The sequence below is a fragment of the Geotrypetes seraphini genome, chromosome 11 (assembly GCF_902459505.1).
Source record: "Geotrypetes seraphini chromosome 11, aGeoSer1.1, whole genome shotgun sequence".
Taxonomy (NCBI): domain Eukaryota; kingdom Metazoa; phylum Chordata; class Amphibia; order Gymnophiona; family Dermophiidae; genus Geotrypetes; species Geotrypetes seraphini.
The window spans coordinates 122,336,618-122,355,716 of NC_047094.1; the positions used below are offsets into that span (position 1 = coordinate 122,336,618).

The following is a 19,099-nucleotide window of genomic DNA, read 5'->3' on the forward strand; positions in this document are numbered from 1 at the left end:
CCGATAAAAGCAAGAACTCAATTCAAATTCTACTGTCTTCTATTCAAAGTAACCCATGGAGCTGCACCCAGTTACCTAAACAACCGCCTATACCGTTACCTCCCACCCAGAAGAAGGAGAACTCGGAACCTTTTCACCTACCCTCCTCTCAATGGTACTCGACGCAAGAAACTATACGACAACCTTCTAGCGACACAGGCAGCTAAAATTGACCCTTCAATCTCCAAAATACTGATCAAAACAACAGACATTAAAGTGTTCCGAAAAGAAATAAAAACACTTCCCATCACTCTAACCACCACCTATTAGCTCATGATTATTCCCTTGGGAATATCACCCCTATAGTAACACCTAGTCAAATCTTCAAATAATCATCTCTTAAAACTATATCACCAACAAATATTAAGAAACCTAAATAAGCAATCACCATCTGTAACTAGAAAACTTCTTCCTCCGCCTGTGCCTTGCGGTTCTAGGCAGATTACAATTTAGAAGATATCTGGGCATTTCCAGTAGAATTGCATAACAGGAAGTGAGTATATTACAGGTTACGGTAGAGAATAATAACACATTCAAGTTATAGAAGATGGTTACATAACATTGAAGGAAGAAGTTTTCTAGTTACAGGAACTCTTCTAAACTTCTGTTAGACTCTTTTTTAAGAATTCCATCAGCAGAAACCCCATTACAATAATCTACCAGAGTAGAAACAAGAAGCGTTACCAAACACAAGAAGCTAGAATATAGGTATTTTCAACTTATCATCTAGGATTTTAAATCACCAGGAAGAAGAAGTTCTCTCCAAGGGTTTGTCATTCGTTCCAAGCATTCATTATGATAGATTTGACACAAGTATTCATTTGTACAGGTTCTTCAGAACGTTAAGACTAAATGTATTTTTTCAGGATAAGGTTAGTCCAATCACAGATTTAAGTCTTCCTGAAGGTATAAAATATAAATCAAGCTGGACTCCCCCGGGCGGTATTGCAGTAATTTATAGATATCAGTTTGCTAAACAATTTGAAAAATCACCCTCCCGGGCTCCAATAGAATATTTGCAATTCAAAGTCAATGTCAAACCTGAATTCAATATACTTCTCCTTTATATGCCACCCCCCATAACTCAGGATTTGGTTATGCATTTACTGTCATTATTCATGGAGTTTAGTACAATATCACAAAATCTACTAATTATGGAAGATTTTAATATTCACTTCGATAACCCTGAGAATTTGCTCACATCAGATTTGCTTAAATTTTCTTCCAATTTAGATTTAATTCCTAGAATTTCCCAATTAACCCATGTAGCAGGACGTTGTCTTCACGTCGAAAAATTTTTTTGTGGAATTTTCATCTCCCTGGACAGATCATAGCTTAATTTCCCTACAATTTGAACATAAATCAAACACTAGAGTATATCAGGAAAAAACCTATGTCTATAGGGATTTTAGTAATTTAGAGAAATCTAAAATAAATTCTACAATTGATTTATCTTTTGAAGACTTTACAAATTTATCTTTAGAGGATCAAATAGTTAGTTGGGATAACCTATGTAGAACTGTAGACAAGCTAGACCCAATAGTAACTAAAACTATTACAGCTAGAAAACAAAGAAACCCATGGTATACAGCTGAATTGTGTCTTATCAAAAAACAATTGCGATCCTTAGAAAGAAAATGTCGGCAGGAGAAAACAATCATTAATCAATCAAGATATCAAACCTAAGTACAATATTACAAAAATAAAATAAATGAGACAAAGAAAAAATATTACGCCTCTCACATCCGAACAGCAAATAACTCCTCTACATTATTTTCTATTTTAAAATCTTTAACGACATTTAAACCCCGCTCAGCTCAAAGTACAATTAGTGCTCTGCCAGCTCAAGATCTGGCAAATTCTTTCATAGAGAAAATCCAAGGGATCAGGAATAAATTTTCAGATACTTCAATACTGGAGTCCAATTATTCCACCACAGTTTCCTATATCTCAATTTCAAAATGCTCTCATTTTACACCACTCACACTCTCTGATTTGCAAAGATTATTTCTTTCATTGAATATAAAGGGCAATGATCAGAGTCACTCCATACATTTTGAAAAAATTTTTAATATCTTTGGGAAATACATTCAAAAAATAATTTCTACTTCCTTAGAGAAAAGGATCATTCCCAAAAAATGGAAACATTCGACTATTCATCCAATACCTAAAGACCCAAAAGGAAACTTGAACGACCCTACCAATTTCAGACCAATTGCAAAAATACCTTTTGTTGCAAAAATGATGGAAAAAATAGTTTTTAATCAGGTATCTGAATTTTTTGAGAAAACTGGGACACTGCATCCTCAACAAACAGGCTTTCGTCAACATCATTCAACTGAATACTCTCTAATTGGCCTGACATCATCCGTTCTCTATTTCTGGGATCATCACCAATCGGTTCTTCTTATTTCCCTAGACTTATCTTCAGCCTTTGACACTATAGACCACCATCTTCTCTTAAATAGACTCTGATCATTGGGAATAATCAATGTTGTCCTTCAATGGTTTCAGTCTTATTTTTCAGAACGCTCTTCAAAAGTGATATTTAATAATTTATCCTCAAATACAATTGCAACTAGCTTCGAGATCCCACAAGGATCAAGCTTATCTCCCCTATTGTTCAACATATTTTTGGTTCCTCTGTTAACCCTTAGTCAATCAATTGGGTTTACACCATTTGCTTACGCTGATGATGTCCAATTTTTATATCCTTTGTATCCAAGATCAACTGAAGAAATTTCAGAAGTCAACATGAAATTGTCAAAAATATCCAAATGATTACACAATAACAAGGTGGCCCTTAACACTTCTAAAACAGAGGTTATGCTATTTCTATGCAGGGAGGGTCAGAAATTAGGAGCTAGTATATATATTAATAACAGTATGATCAAAGAAGTCACCAAGGTAAAGATTCTCGGGGTCTTTCTAGACCAGAAATTGAGCTCTCATAATCAAATAAGTTCACTTGATAAGAATTGTTTCTACAGGCTAAAGCTGATTAGATCACTATCCACATTCTTGGATGAAGCATCTCTAAACATCTTAATGCACTCCTTAGTCATATCAAAAATTGACTACTGTAATGCTTTGTAAAAGGGAATAACTCTAAAAGAAATACGCAGACCACAAATCCTACAAAATAAGGCAATAAAAAAAAAAAATCACTAAAAGGAAAAAATTTGACCATGTGACTCCCCTTCTGAAGGAAAAACACTGGTTACCTGTTAACCATAGAATCACATAGAAAATAGCATTACTCTCATATAAAATTTTAACGAACCAAGCTCCTGCATTTTTAGAAAGATTCTTAATCCCTTATACTCCTATCTTTAAGATCGAAAGAGAAATCACTCCTCCTAGTCCCCTCATTAAGAGTCATCTACTCTAGGAGAGACAGGATCTTTTCCGTCACGGCCCCCTAAATCTGGAATTCGCTCCCAACTAATATAAGGGAAGAAAAATTACTTGGTAAGTTTAAAAGCCTCCTGAAAAGGGGCCAAAAGAGACTACGAAGAAAAAAATAGCCAAGGAGGCAAAACTCTTCAAGCCATTCTTTCGGTACATTAAAGGGAAACGAATCACGAAGGAAGTGGTGGAGCCATTGGATCACCATGGAATAAAGGGAGTGCTAAAGATAAAGAAATCGCCAACAAACTGAACACATTTTTTGTGTCTGTATTTACCGAAGAGGATATACGCAACATACCATCAGGCTCTATGCTGGAAATGAAGACGGGAAGCTGACAGAGCTGACGGTCAGTCTAGAAGAGGTACACAGGCAGATTGATAGGCTTAAGAGTGATAAATCCCTGGGACCGGATGGCATCCATCCGAGGGTCATCAAGGAACTGAAAGGGACTATAGCTGAACTGTTTCCAGCTTGCCTGCAAGCAGCCACAGAGGGAGAGAGACTCGGGATGCAGGGATTAGGAGAAGTGGAGAGCCAGGAGGACGCAAAGAAAGAGCAGAGTGAGGGGTAGTGGCGAGAGGTAGCTCCGCCCACCCCTCCGACGTCGGACCTCGGAGCTCTGCCTTAAAAGGGGCGGAGCCAACACCGATCGAGTCCAGCTTGCCTGCAAGCAGCCACAGAGGGAGAGAGGCAAGAGAGAGACTCGGGAGGCAGGGGTTAGGAGAGGAGGAGAGCCAGGAGGGCGCAGAGAAAGAGCAGAGTGAGGGGTAGCGGCGCGAAGTAGCTCCGCCCACCCCTCCGACGTCGGCTGGCTTGGGGGTGAGTTGGCTAGTTGGCTTGGCACTGGCTGGGGGTATGGGAGCTGGCTGGCTGGCTTGGGGTGGGTTGGCTGGTTGCCTTTGGGCTGGCGGGCTGGCTTGGGACTGGCTGGCTGGGACTGACTGGCTGGCTTGGGGTTGGCTGGGGGCTGGCTGGCTTGGGAGTGGCTGGCTGGCCAGGTTGATTGGGGGCTGGCTGGCTGGGCACTGGCTGGGGGTTTGGGAGCTGGCTGGCTGCCACTAGACGTGCCTACCATTAGATATGCCCACCATTAGATGTGCCCTGTACCCTGTCCCAGCCTACTACTAGACCACCAGAGGGAGGACAAGGAACAGGGTACACCATTTGGTTCAGAATTTTTTTTTCTTGGTTTTTCCTCCTCTAGAGGTGGGTGCGTCTTATGGAGCGAAAAATACGGTACATTTCCCACGTACTCAGCTCTGGGAACTTTGCACTAGTTCTCCAATTCGACCTGAGCAGTGCGTTCGACCTGGTAGACCACGACATACTATTAAACTATCTAGACACCATAGGCATCTCTGGCCACGTGTTAAAATTGGTTCAAAGGTTTCCTGAAAAACCAATCCTACCAAGTCATCAGTGAACAAGTCTACTCCTAATCTTGGACCAACTCCTGTGGTGGGCTATCACCAACCTTGTTCAATCTGTCCTCACTAGGCCATGAACTATCCAAACTAAATCTCCAAACACACATATATGCTGATGACATCACAATCATCATCCCCTTCTCTACACTATCGACTGAAACTAGACACTTCATTTCATCTGTCATTGATCATGTAGAACAATGGACAAAAACTTCAAACTAAAACTTAACCCCGTAAAAACCAGCTTACAAGGGAGAACTTTCCTATTAACCCCACCATAAAAATTCTAGGAGTGACCCTAGACCAACAACTGACATTCGACGCCCACACCGACATCTTAGTAAAAATATGCTTCTGCCATTTATGGAAACTACATACAATAAAACTATATTTCAATTTTGCATCGTTCAGACTGTTAGTATAATCACTAATCCTAAGATCACTGGACTACTGCAACATCATTTACCTAGGATCTTACAAAATAAATAAATAAATAACTACCAAAAGATTGAGAACAATCCAAAACACAGCCATATGACTGATTTTTGACCTGTAGGGCGTGGCTTGGACGCGCATTCCGATGGTCGGGTAAACGAATAGCTCCATGATCAAAAGCTATAATTTTTGAAATTACTACAAAAAAAATCAAAATTCAAAAGAAAAATATCTAAATATTGAAAGACAATGACATCTAGCAAACAGAACAAAAGCGATTTAGGAGCAGGAGGATCCGGTACAGGAAGTAATAAACGATCAAAACCGGAGCCAAGCATCACTCCTTCAAAAGCTCCACTGCCATCAGATGACAACCTCGATGTAATGGAAGAATTAAGACAAATTAAAGAAATTGTTCTGGACAGCAACAAAAAACTACAAAAAGCTATTGAAGATGCAGCAGCATTAACTAAAAGAGTGGAAGTGACGGAAAACAGAATAAACCTAATAGAGGATAACTTTGAACAACTTAATCTGAACGCAAGACAAAACAAAATCATATGGAAAGAGGTAGAAGAAATTAAAAAAGACCTTGAAGACAGCCGGAACCGTGAAAGAAGAAATAATTTAAGAATAATAGGAATACCGGAAGGGGTAGAAAAAAATAATCCTATTACTTTTTTGGAACACTTTCTACCTAAAGTGCTACCATTAAAATTTAAAACACCACTGGAAATCGAAAGGGCACACCGGATACCAACACAAAGGAAAACTTCACAAACTGGACCAAGGACATTAATATTCAAACTACTGAGACATCAACAAGCGCTGGAAATTTGTCAATTAGCTAAAGAAAATAAAAATCTCAAATGTCAAGATTCAAAAATACATATTGTCCCTGATTTTGCCAGGGAAACCGCATTAAAAAGGAAAAAATTTTTAGATATGAGACCACTCCACATTTCAAAAAACTGCACTGGCTACCAGTAGAGGCCAGAATAATTTTCAAATTCAGTTGTCTATGCTTCAAAACACTAATCGGTACTGCACCCATCTACCTTCTGAAACACTTTGTTCTACAAAACAAACTCCGTCTCTCACGCAGAACACTTTCCGAATCCCAAATGATGCCAATTCAAAAGATTCCTTGACAAGACACTTTCCTTCCAAGCAGGAAGATGGAACAATACTCTAAGGGCTTCTTTTAGGAAGGCACGTTGGCGGTATAACGCACGCAATACAGTGCCAAAAGGTCGAAATACTATGTCCCAAGATTTGCCAAAATGCTGAAACTCGAGGGCAAGTCCAACATTGATGGCTGAGCGAAGCATATAGTTGACCACATTTCAGACAACAAGAAGAGCCCGTGATGGACATACGATAAAGCTCTAGTAGGGGATATAAATGGAACAAAAATTTATGTTGAATCTCCCACAGAGTGATGCTAGGAGACAATCGTAGAGCTCTCTTCAGCGAGCGCTGCAATTGCAAGGAAGAAATTGGATTCTGTAGATCATCAGTCCAAGTTCTAGCTAAAATGTCCAGGTTAAAACCAGGTTGACAGTCCAAAATGCCGATCGTATGATAGCAAAGTATACTTTAATAAAATAGCTTTAATATAAAATCATAACTATTCGAGACTTGTGAGGATGGGATGAAACGATTTGCGGTGATGGAGCAGAGACGGGGACAAATTTTTTCCCCGTGTCATTCTCTAGTATGCATCTAAAACATAGCAACATATTTCAAGACCAGGGGTAGAGAACTCCGGTCCTCAAGAGCCGTATTCCAGTTGTGTTTTCAGGATTTCCCCAATGAATATGCATTGAAAGCAGTGCATGCAAATAGATTTCATGCATATTCATTAGGGAAATCCTGAAAACCCGACTGGAATACGGCTCTTGAGGACCGGAGTTCCCTACCCCTGTTCTAGACCGTACAGCCATAAGTTCAATGCGGTTAACAAAAGATTATGCTATGAAAAACTACAGAGAATGTGATGAAAATAGAAAGATATCTAATTAGTCAAAAATTTAGAAAAGAGAAAGGTTTTCAACAATTTTCTAAAATGTTCATAAGAGATCTGAGTAGCAATGGTCAAAAATTTTATCGTAATACGTTGCTAGATATGAGAGAGTATGCGCGTGATATTTCTTACTTTTGCAGCCCTTGACTCAGTGTATCGCAAACTGTGTGCCTCCTGAGATTTGAAGTGTGCCGCAGCATACAGGGCAGGAACAGATGCGCCAGCGTCAGCTAACTTGCAACTGCCTGCCTTCTGCTGCTGATACAAAGAGGAAAGCAGGAGTATCGGAAGCAGAAGGCAGGAGGATCTCACGGAAAACGATCTCACGGATGATATGGCGCAGGATCTGATCAAGTTGGAAAACTGGTCCTCAACATGGCAGCTGGGCTTCAACGCAAAGAAGTGTAAGGTGATGCATATCGGCAGCAGAAATCCATGCAGAACATACACCTTGAATGGAGAAACACTAGCTACGACCTCAGAAGAACGGGACTTGGGAGTAATCATCAGTGCAGACATGAAGGCTGCCAAACAAGTAGAGAAGGCCTCATCCAAGGCAAGGCGGATGATGGGATGTATCAATAGAAGCTTCGTCATACGTAAACCTGAAGTCATAATGCCACTGTACAGAACCATGGTGAGACCTCATCTGGAGTACTGTGTGCAATTCTGGAGGCCACATTACCGTAAAGATGTACTTCGAGTTGAGTCAGTCCAGCGAATGGCCACTAGGATGGTCTCCGGACTCAAGGGTCTCTCATACGAGGAAAGACTGGGCAAGTTGCAGCTCTACTCTCTAGAGGAGCGCAGGGAGAGGGGTGACATGATTGAGACATTTAAGTACGTCACGGGTCGTGTCGAGGTGGAAAACGACATATTCTTTCCTAAGGGACCTTCAGTCACAAGGGGGCACCCGCTCAAACTCAGAGGAGGGAGATTTGGTGGTGAAGCCAGGAAGTATTTCTTTACAGAAAGGGTGGTGGATCACTGGAACAAACTACCGGTGCAGGTGATCAAGGCCACTAGCGTGCTCGACTTTAAGAATAAATGGGACATCCAGTGGGATTTCTACGTGGGTCGAGCAGCACTCTGACTTAATGGGGTGGGACAGTAGAGTGGGCAGACTTGATGGGCTATAGCCCTTTTCTGCCGTCATCTTTCTATGTTTCTATGTTTATAAGGCAGGAGGTTGCAAGTTAACTGACGCCTGCGCCTCATTTCCTGCCCTGTATGCCACGGCACACTTAAAATCAGAGAAGAAGAGGCAAGCAGGAGCTCAGTGTGATTTTAACTTAGTCACACAGCTGCCGCTAGCATTAGTTTAGACTCGGTTTCATCAGGCAGCCTTTCCTAGACCGGCCCACTTTGATGATGTGAGGCGGGCCAGCCTAACAAAAGCCCCGAGGCTGCCTGATGAAACCACAGCTAAACTAATGCTAGCGGCAGCTGTGTGGCTAAGTTAAAAGTATATAGTGAGCTGCTGCTAGGCTAGAAAGGAGAGGAGGGAAAGGGAAGATAGGAGAGTTACTGCTGGACAGGGGGAAGAGGGAAGGGAGAAGGGGTACTGTTAGACAGGGAGGAGGAGGACAGCAGTACTCCTTCTCCCTTCCCTCCTCCCCCTGTCCAGCAATAACTCTCCTATCTTCCCTTTCCCTCCTCTCTAGCCTAGCGGCAGCTCACTGTATGCTTTTAACTTAGCCACACAGCTGCTGCTAGCATTAGTTTAGCTGCGGTTTCATCAGGCAACCTCAGAGCTTTTGCTAGGCTGGTTCTCCTCGCATTATCGAAGTGGGCCGGGAGAAGGGGAGGAGAAGGCAAGGGAAAAGGGGTATTGCTGGTCAGGGGGAGAGGTGGGAAGGGAGAAGGGGTACTGCCGGACAGGGGGAGGAGGGAAGGGGTACTGCTAGACAGGAGGGAGGTAAAAGGAAGGGAGAAGAGGTGCTGATAAACCTGGCAGAAAGGGAGGGACAGGAAAGGTGCTACACAATGGAGGGGAGGGTGAGAAGCTGCATGGGGAGAGAGCATGTTGGGTTGGGGGGTGGGAAGGAGGAATGCCACTCAAGGGAAGAGGCAAGAACAGAGAGAGAAAGCGTGCAAGAGGCAGAAAATGTTGGACTTATGGAGAGGGTGGGATGGATGGGAAGGCTCGAAAGGAGGGAAGGAGAAATGTTATACTGGGAAAGGGGGAGGGAGCAGAGTGAAAAGTTGGACTCATGGAGGGAGAGAGACAGAGAGAGAGAGATGTTGGTTGTGGGAGGGAAGGAGGACCAGAGAAGAAGCATGCAGGAGGAAGAGAGAAAAAAACTGTTGGACTGGTGGACAGGAGGGAGAAATGTTGGACAGGGAGGGGGACCAGAAAGGAGGAAGGGAAGGGAGATGGACTGCAGGGGGCAGAAAGGAGCAAGGGAAAGAGAAATGTTACAATGGGGGGGGGAAGAGAGATGACTAAAGGAAGGGGGAGATATCAGACCAGGGAATGGAAGGGAAGAAGGGGAGTCTGGTAGTGCTATACATGTAATAATAATAGTAGTATAACAGTAGAGAGAGATGCCAGATTAAGGGAAGGAGAGGAGAGAAATGCCAGACTGGGAAGGGGGGAAAGGAAGGAGAGAGATGTCGGACCACTGGGGGGGGGAAGGAGGGAAGGAGAGAGATGTCAGACCATGGAAATAGGGAGGGAATGAGAGAGAGATAGGGAGGGAAGGTAAGACATGGAAAAGTAGTTTTTGAGAAGAAAGCAAAAAATTGAATGTTAAGTTAATGCCAAAGATGGATGCAAGGCAGAAAGTGAAGGTGGAGAGAAAAACAGTCAGTGAATAAGAAGGCACTGGAAACATAGTTAAAAGCACAGAAAAATAAAAATACCAGACAACAAAGGTAGGGCAAATTATTTTCTTTTCAATATAGTGATTGAAATGTGTCAGTTTTGAGATTTTATATCTGCTGTGTATATCAGGGATCTCAAAGTCCCTCCTTGAGGGCCGCAATCCAGTTGGGTTTTCAGGATTTCCCCAATGAATATGCATTGAAAGCAGTGCATGCACATAGATCTCATGGGGAAATCCTGAAAAACCGACTGGATTGCGGCCCTCAAGGAGGGACTTTGAGACCCCTGGTGTATATTGTGTGTATATGAAAAATGAATGGAAAAAATTGCATTACAATTAATAAAGGGGGTTGGATCTGGGGGAAGAGCTTGGGTGGGTCCAGGGTAGAGTATGGGAGGTCTGTGGTAGTTGATATTTGTTAGACTTCCCTGCTGACATGCCTTGCTGGCACTTCAGGGCCTCTCTGGAGGGCCTCTGCGCATGCGTAGATGTCAATGTGATGATGTCATGCATTCATGTGATGTCATCATGGCAACGTCCACGTACGTCTGGGTGCCTCGAGCCGTGGCCACTACCTTTAGTGTGCCCTGCTTGAGAAAGTTTGAGAGACACTGCCTTAACTGATGGAAGCATGAATAAAGCATGAGATTTTCTACTATTCTTATGTGACACTATGACGAACATGTCGACAAGGTAAAGTGGAGCAACTCCAAAGGCAACTTTATAATATAAACATCCCAACTTAAAGATTACCCGAGCCTCAACCGGAAGCCAGTGAAGCTCACAGTAGCAAGGTGTCACATGGCCGTATTTCCCCAGGCCATAAATCAATCTAACTGCCATGTTCTGAATTAAGGTCAATCTAGCCATATTTTTCTTACTAATCATCAAGTAAACAATATTGCAGTAGTCCAATAAACTCAAAAGTAATGACTGAACCAAGATTTTAAAAGTGGCAACTTCAAAGTAGGATCTGATGGTACACAATTTCCATAAAGTATAATATCCCTTTTGGACCACTGCATCAATCTGATTCTTCATGGTCAAGCACTGATCAAGACCAACCCCCAGTATTTTAATTGTTGGATTTATTGTGTATAGTATAGAATTAATCTTAATTGTTGGTTCAAAAGGGATCTTTTGTAACAAAACAAAGAAAAATTTGGTTTTATCCTGATTTAATTTCAATTTAAATTCCTGCATCCAGGACTCCATCAGATGCAACACTGACTCAATAAGTTGAATACTATAGAGCTTCACAACATTGGATCACTATTGTGATATCATCGGCATAGCTAAAGAGTTTTAAGCCTAATTTGCGCAATAAATGGCCCAGTGAGGAAAGATACACATTAAAAAGCGTAGGAGAAAGTGGTGAGCCCTGTGGGACTCCGCAAGGGTTTTTCCAAATATCAGAAGAATTATCTGGAAGACACTTTGAAAGAGAATGATAAACTTTTATTAAAAAAAATAACAGAAGTATGTGAGCATTGGAATCCGTGACATCTTTCATGGTGGGGGAGAGTGCAAACAATTAAAATGATGATTCTGCCTGTAGTTTGTTACCAAATGAGTATGATACCAATATTTTTTCAGGGGTCATTTTATAAAAAACTTAATGGTATTCTTACGAAATTTATTTGGCTGGGTAAAAGACCTAGGATTGCTCTAGTATCTCTACAAAAGCCAATTGAGGAGGAAGGGGTTAAATTTCCAAACTTTTATAGGTACCATCAAGCCTATATTTTATGCCAGGGTATGTATTGGATCCTTCCAGAACTCTATGATAATGCTCCAGATTGGTTATATTTGGAGTGGCGTCTTATGTTTCCTTTACATTTAGTTCATGTTGTTAGTATAAAAATGCCTAGAAGATATAAACAGAACAGAATTTTGATTGATACATGGAAAACTTTGAGATACATTAGTAATCTAACATCTATTCCAATAAGCAAATCAACAAATCAATCTTTATGGATAAACTCCAAGATTCGAATTGGCGGAGCTCAAATCTTATGGAAACACTGGATTATAGCAGGCATAAGAACTTTAAATGATGTTATTTTAAATGGTAAACTGCTTGACTTTTCACAGTTGCAAATTAGATTTGGTCTTGATAAATCACAAAGTTTTAAATGGTTGCAGCTGAAGCAGGCTATTCAGGTGGGGTTCCCTGAATGGAAAACTCTTAATACTCAATATAGTTTGGAGTTCCTATGTTTCCAGGCTGATTTCATGGGACACCTAGCCGCACAGTGGTATAAATTATTATCTGGATTTTTAAATAAAAAGCCAAAAACTGGTCTGAGAGACATTTGGAGCATTGAGATTAAGCATAATATTTCTGCTTCTCAATGGCCACGAATTTGGTCTTGGAGAATGAGATGTACAGTGTCAGCATCTATGAGACAAACTTGGTTCTTTTTATTACATAGAGCTTTTTGGACCCCAGTTCGTTTACAAAAGTTGGATAGCTCTAAATCTAATAGATGCTGGCACTGTAATCTAGAAGTGGGGACATTGGATCATCTAATTTTTTATTGCCCCTGCATTAGGAATTTTTGGAATTCAATTTGGTCTCAAATAAATTGCTTATTGGAAAATCATGTGGAAATATCATATGATACTGTTCTGTTCGGTATGTCTATGAGGAAAAAAAGTCAATTATCAGCACATAACAATAAGCTTTTGATGATAATGACGGGTGTTGCTATGCAACATGTTACTAACAACTGGAAAAATTATAGTAATCTCAATTATACGTTTTGATGGAATTCCCTGTGTCATATTTACAAGATGGAAAGAGCAATTGCAATACAGAAAGGAAGTTATAAAATTTTTTTAAAGATATGGAGACCGATGGTTGATTTTTGTAGTGAATAGGCATCATTTTTCTTTGATAATATACATAGGGGGTGGGGAGATTGGAAGATAAGATGTAGCAAAATTGAAATTTTGAAGGAATATGATAGTTTTAATGATTGTATAGAAAGATGGGAGGGGGAGGGTTTTTAATTAATTTACATATTAAGAATATAATGTATGATGTTCAAGTGTTATACGATAGTATTTCATGTTGTTCTTTTTGTGCACTTGATGTAAGTTTGAAAAAGAATAAAGAAATTAAAAAAATAAAAAAAGAAGAATTATCATTAAATCTAACCTGATATAGTCTTGATTCAAGGAACCCTTTGAACCATGAAAGGACTTTTCCCTGGATTCCTAAGGCATCCAACGATTCTAGAAATTTAAGACGGTCTACAAGAACGAATGTGCTACTCAGATCAAACTGGAGTACCAGTGCACTACTGCCCTTACTCAAAAGACTGTTCAAATAGTAAAGTAAAATAGCTAACACCGTCTCTGTACTAAAGTGGGATTTAAAACCTGACTGAGAATTATGTAACAGGGAGTAAAGTTCCAAATATTTTGTTAATTGAATTTGCACCAGCCCCTCCATGATCTTTATAAAAAAAAGGGAAGGGTGCTATCGGTCCATAGTTTGATAGCAGAGAGTTAAGTTCCTTGTTATTTTTAATGATTGGGGTAATAATTCTATTCCCCTCTTCTTGAGGGAAAATGTCATTATCTAAGGAATCAGTTATCCATTCTAACACTTTTATTTTAAATCCTGGAGGTGCACAAGACATAAAAGGCTAGATTCACTAAGCAAACCGATCGTGTACCGATCGGTTTGCAACCCCATAGCAACCAGATTTCCCTCCGACCCAATTCACTAACCCCTCTAGCGATCCGATCCCGATTGTCCCATGCAAATTAGTAAAACCCCGTGCAAAATAACCAAGCGATTGATTCACTAACAATTGCTTGGCTAATTTGAGTCGGGTTTTACTATTGGCAAACCCAACTGCTGCAGACCTGTTGGGAGGCGCCTTTGGTGCCTCAGCCAATCAGGGCCTTAGGCTCCTCCCCGCGCATCACATGATGCACCAGGCCCACATTTGCAGTGCGTCATAAGAACATAAGAAATGCCTGCACCAGATCAGACCTTGGGTCCATCTTGTCCGGCGATCCGCACACACGGAGGCCCTGCCAGGCCTACCCTGGCGAATTCTTTAGTTACTTGTATCCCTCAATGTGTCTTTCAAGAAGATGTGCATCCAACTTGCCCTTAAATCCTTGAATGGTGGTTTCCTCCACAACCTCTTCTGGGAGAGCGTTCCAGGCGTTCACTACTCGCTGTGTGAAGCAGAACTTTCTGACATTTGTCCTGGCCCTGTCCCCCCACAGCTTCAGCTCTTGTCCGAGTCACCTTTGACAATGTGAATAAAGTTGTTTCCTGTTCTATTTTGTCGAATCCTTTCAGTATTTTAAAAGTCTCTATCAGATCCCCTCGCAGTCTCCTCTTCTCGAGGGTGAATAATCCTAGTTTTCTGAGGCGTCATCAGGGAAGCAGTAGGAGGCGAAGGAGCAGGAGGACTTTGTGGTTCCTCCTGCTCCGGAAGATGTTGCTGGAGGCCTATGGAGCAGGAGGGACTGACTACCCCTCCTGCTTCCAACTGTTAGGTACAGGGGGGGCATTGGATCAGGACGGATCGGGCCAGGCCCGACCAAGGGTGGGCTGGCCAGGTCGGGGTGGTGCAGTGTGCTGGTCGGGGTTGGGCCAGGCGGAGGGTGGGGTGAGTCACATGCCGGTCAGATGGTTACTCAGTTGGTGGCAGGAGGGAGTTGGTATCCCTCCTGCCATATTTGCACGGGCAGGGAGGGCAGCATCGGGTGGTGGCAGGAGGGAGTGGGTATCCATCCTGCTATTTGTGGGTCACGGGGGGGATCATTTGTGGGTGAGGCTGCCAGGGGGGTGTCGGGCAGGGACAGAGTGTGTAGGGCTGGTGCCCGATCTCTCTTCCCTGCTTGCCGGACTCTCCTGCTCTCTGCCACCATTCCCCGCAGTGCAGCCCACTTTAAAACTACGGGCTTGCACTGCAGGGAATGGCGGCAGAGAGCAAGAGAGTCCGGGAGCAGGCAAGAGAGATCTGGGCTGGGCTGAGCCCTGACAGCAGTGAGAGGAGGCTGTTTCTCCTGTCACTACTGTCAGGGTGTGCGCATGAGCGGGGCTCGCTCTGGCCGTGGGTAGGGGGCATGCTAACGATCATCTCCATTTGCATGCAGGCCTTTACTGAATCAGTCGGCCAGCATGCAATAGGAAACGGATCATACACAGTTAGGAGGTTTAGTGAATCCTGCCCAAGGTTATGGAATAGGAATCTAAGAAGCAATAGGATTTAGAATATCTGCAAAATAGTTTGGTAAACATGAAACTCGGAGACCCGTCATTTTAGAACTAAAGAATATTGCCAGATCATTTGCAGTAGGTAGTGGTAGTTGAGATACTTGTAGGTTTTTTTGTCGTATTAAACACCTTATTAACCAAGTTAAATAGTTTTTTAGTATTAATATTAGTGTTGCCTACCTGGGTTGAATAGTAAGCCTTTCATTTCTCTTCTATCTTGGAAAAGTGTTATTAATAGCATCTCCTATGACAGCGCTCAAAGGAATGCATGCAAGTCCCTTTCACAGAGTATGTCATGTGACAGCCCCAACACAATCTGGCACATTAAAGTACATGAAGTTCAACTCTGGGAAGCTAATAACAGCTAGTAAATTAAAATGGATCACATGCAACCATTGGTGGCCTCTTAGTGGATTAATGACACAACCACAATCTGTCCCAGATTAAAGTCAATTTCTTAGTGCCATTCAATTGTTTGGATCCCACTGGTTCATGCAAGTATGTGAATAAGAATTGTGGGCAACTAACTCATCCTCACCTCGGTCCAGTACCATGGGAACCAGAGCTGGGATGTTGTTGTGGTATGGTGATCAAGTCATCGTCGCCACCATCCTCATAGAAACTGGCAAGTGCTAGCTGTGGGATAAAACGACATATAAGAAGGGTCCAAGACAAGTTCACCATCTCCATGGTGTCCATGGCAATGGAAAGAATCAGAGAGAGAGAGAGTGTCTATCTCATTCTTGTTGAGAGGAAGGAGGGCAGCAAGTGCTTCTGTCTCCATGAAAGAGTGTATCTTTTATTTTTTGCGTGGGGTCATCATGTATATGTATTTTTCTCTGTTTACTGCAGGGTGTGTATATATCTGGAGTGAGGGTAGTGTGCCTCTTGAGAAGTGTGCGTTTCTCTTTCTTAGGGTGGGACTGGGTGTGAGTGTGTATTTCTAGGGAATTAGGTTACTGGGTGTTTGTTCTCAGGACTGGGAAAATCAATGTGTGTGTTTCCATCTAGAGCAGGGGTGTCAAAGTCCTTCCTCGAGGGCCGTAATCCAGTCGGGTTTTCAGGATTTCCCCAATGAATATGCACTGAAAGCAGTGCATGCACATAGATCTCATGCATATTCATTGGGGAAATCCTGAAAACCCGACTGGATTCCGGCCTCCGACTTTGACACCTGTGATCTAGAGAAAGAGGGTAGTGTATATGTATGGGGGGGGGTCTCTCTCTGACGGAGTGAGGGATGAGGTTAGTATGTATGTGTTCCTTTGTGTTGTGGGAGGTTCCCTCCCGGCGTGGAGAAGGAGGAAGTTTCTTGAGTGTCTCTCCGTCCGGTGGGGGAATCTGTATCCGTTTCTCTCTATAAAGAAGGTTAAGTTTGGCAGGTCCCCAGGATGACTAAACATTTTCCTCCCAGGATGGAGCAGGACGACTCTTCAGTTACCTGTAGGTCCCAACCCGCGGACTCCAGAAAGAAGCGGGCCCGCTCCTCCTCGGCCCCAGTTACAGCCACGAACTCCCTCAGCTCGTTCTGCGGCTCCGCCATCTTCCGTCCGTGCGTTGCACCAGTGCTCCGGCGGGCAACCAGGCCGGCACTCCTGCTTCTGGTGTCACGGTCCCAAACTGCATCCGGCGGGAAACAAACCCAGAATTTCAGCTTCCCATTTTTATTTTATTTTTATTTTTTTGCAATCCCTTTTAATTAAACATTTTTCAATATAAAAAGCAAATAATCAACCTTTGTGGAACAACATATAGTATGTAACAGAGATCATTATGTCAGATTGCTTAGAAAGTTTAATGAGAACTGAAGTGACAATAAAGAGGCTCTGTCCCAGCCCAAAAACAAAACACATGTTGACATGAATCTCTAACTCAGGAAAAATAAAAATAGCTAAGAGTGACCCACGGAAAGCTGGAGATTTATCGATGCTATACTGATACTACACTGATGCCAGTGAGAGGTTTTTTTCGTAGGCTCCAGCCTTGTCTTTAAAAAAAAACAAAACAGTTCTGGCAGATGCACATTCCCAAGAAAAAATGATATAATCTAATTAATAAATATAAAATAAAATTCTTCTTTCTACCTTTGAAGTCTGGACATTTTATTTTTCTAATAATGGTGGTGGTCCCAATTTCTAGTTTCTGCTTTCCCTGTTCTGACTTATTTTAAACTCTTTTTTTTTTTTTTTTTTTTTTTTTAACATAGTCTCCTTGTTCATTTGGCACTTCTTTTCTCTCCATGCAACCTTTATTGGTCCTATCCATCAACTGTCCATTATATCCCTCTCTCTACTCCCATGTTCTTCATCTACATTCTCAGTCCTACATACATGTCCTCTTCCCCCACCTCCATGTCCAGCATTGCACTTCTGTGTCCCTGTCAGGGAAAAAACCAGACATGTCCTCTTTTTAGAGGATTGCCCATATGTCCTGACAGATTTTCAAAACCTGCCAGAATTAACTGGATTTGGACAGCCCCAAGCTCAGGGCTTCTGAGCTTGTGCGAATGTGAAGCGATGATGTCATACATGCACGCAAGCATGTGATGTCTTTGCATCACATCCATGCATGCTCGGAGGCCCTCTAGATGTGGCCCAGAAGAAGAGATGAGGTTTGTATGGGGCTGGGGTGGAACAGGACATGGTCACATGTCCTCTTTTTTATTGAACAAATCTGGTAACCCTACCTAGGAATCCTTCATGCCCAGCACTTGGGTGTGATTGCATGTGATGATTTTAAGGTGGCCAAACAGGTTGAAAAGGTGACAGCGAAAAATAGAAGGGTGCTATGGTGCATAGGGAAAGGTATGGCCAGTATATAGGGTTGTCCCTATATTTAGGGATGCCCCTGTATATAGGGTTACCAGATGTCCGGATTTACCTGGACATGTCCTCTTTTCAGAGGACTGTCCAGGTGTCCAGTCTGCTTTTCAAAACCTGGCACTTTATCCAGGTTTTGAAAAGCTGGTAAGATCGGGGTCAAGTCTGGATGCATTCCAGACCTAGCCTGAAGAAACGAGGTTTGCGTGAGGCTGGGGTTGGTAGGTAGAATGGGGTAGGGGTAGGGCCAGGGTGGAATGGGGCAGGCCTGAGGACGGAACAGGGCAGGGGCTACATGTCCTCCTTTACCAGATGCAAGATCTGGTAACTCTACCTGTATAAGACTTTGGTGAGACCTCATGTAGAATATTGTGTACAATTCTGGAGGCTGCACATTCAAAAAGATATAAAAAGGATGGAATCAATCCAGAGGAAGGCTACTAAAATGGTGCATGGTCATGGTCATCGTCATAAAGCGTATGGGGACAGACTTAAAGATCTCAATCTCAATCTGTATACTTTGGAGGAAAGGCAGGACGTTTAAATACCTATGTGATGTAAATGCACGAGTCAAGTCTCTTTCATTTGAAAGGAAGCGCTAGAATGAAGGCATAGAATGAAGTTAAGAGGTGATAGGCTCAGGAGTAATCTAAGGAAATACTTTTATACTGAAAGGGTGGTAGATGCTTGGAACAGTCTCCAGGAAGAGGTGGTGGAGATAGAGACTGTGTCTGAATTCAAGATAGGCACATGGGATCTCTTAGAGCAGGGGTGCCCAAAAGGTTGATCGCAATCGACCAGCAGACTCGCATTGCCTTTGCATTCTCCCTGTTCCTTGATGCCACAACAGGCCAGTAGTAAC

General features: G+C 42.4%; 1 protein-coding gene across 1 annotated transcript in view; it reads right to left on the reverse strand.

The window, feature by feature from the left end:
* Positions 1-17,050, reverse strand: part of NSFL1C (NSFL1 cofactor) — a 52,780-nt gene extending 35,730 nt beyond the window's left edge. Inside the window, exons 1-2 of the mRNA XM_033914087.1 lie at positions 16,860-17,050; positions 15,957-16,054 (exon numbers count right to left, since the gene is read on the reverse strand). Of these exons, the coding sequence (XP_033769978.1) occupies positions 15,957-16,054; positions 16,860-16,961 (200 nt within the window). The 5' untranslated portion in view covers positions 16,962-17,050. The remainder of the gene's footprint in view (positions 1-15,956; positions 16,055-16,859) is intronic.
* Positions 17,051-19,099: the final 2,049 nt, after the last annotated feature.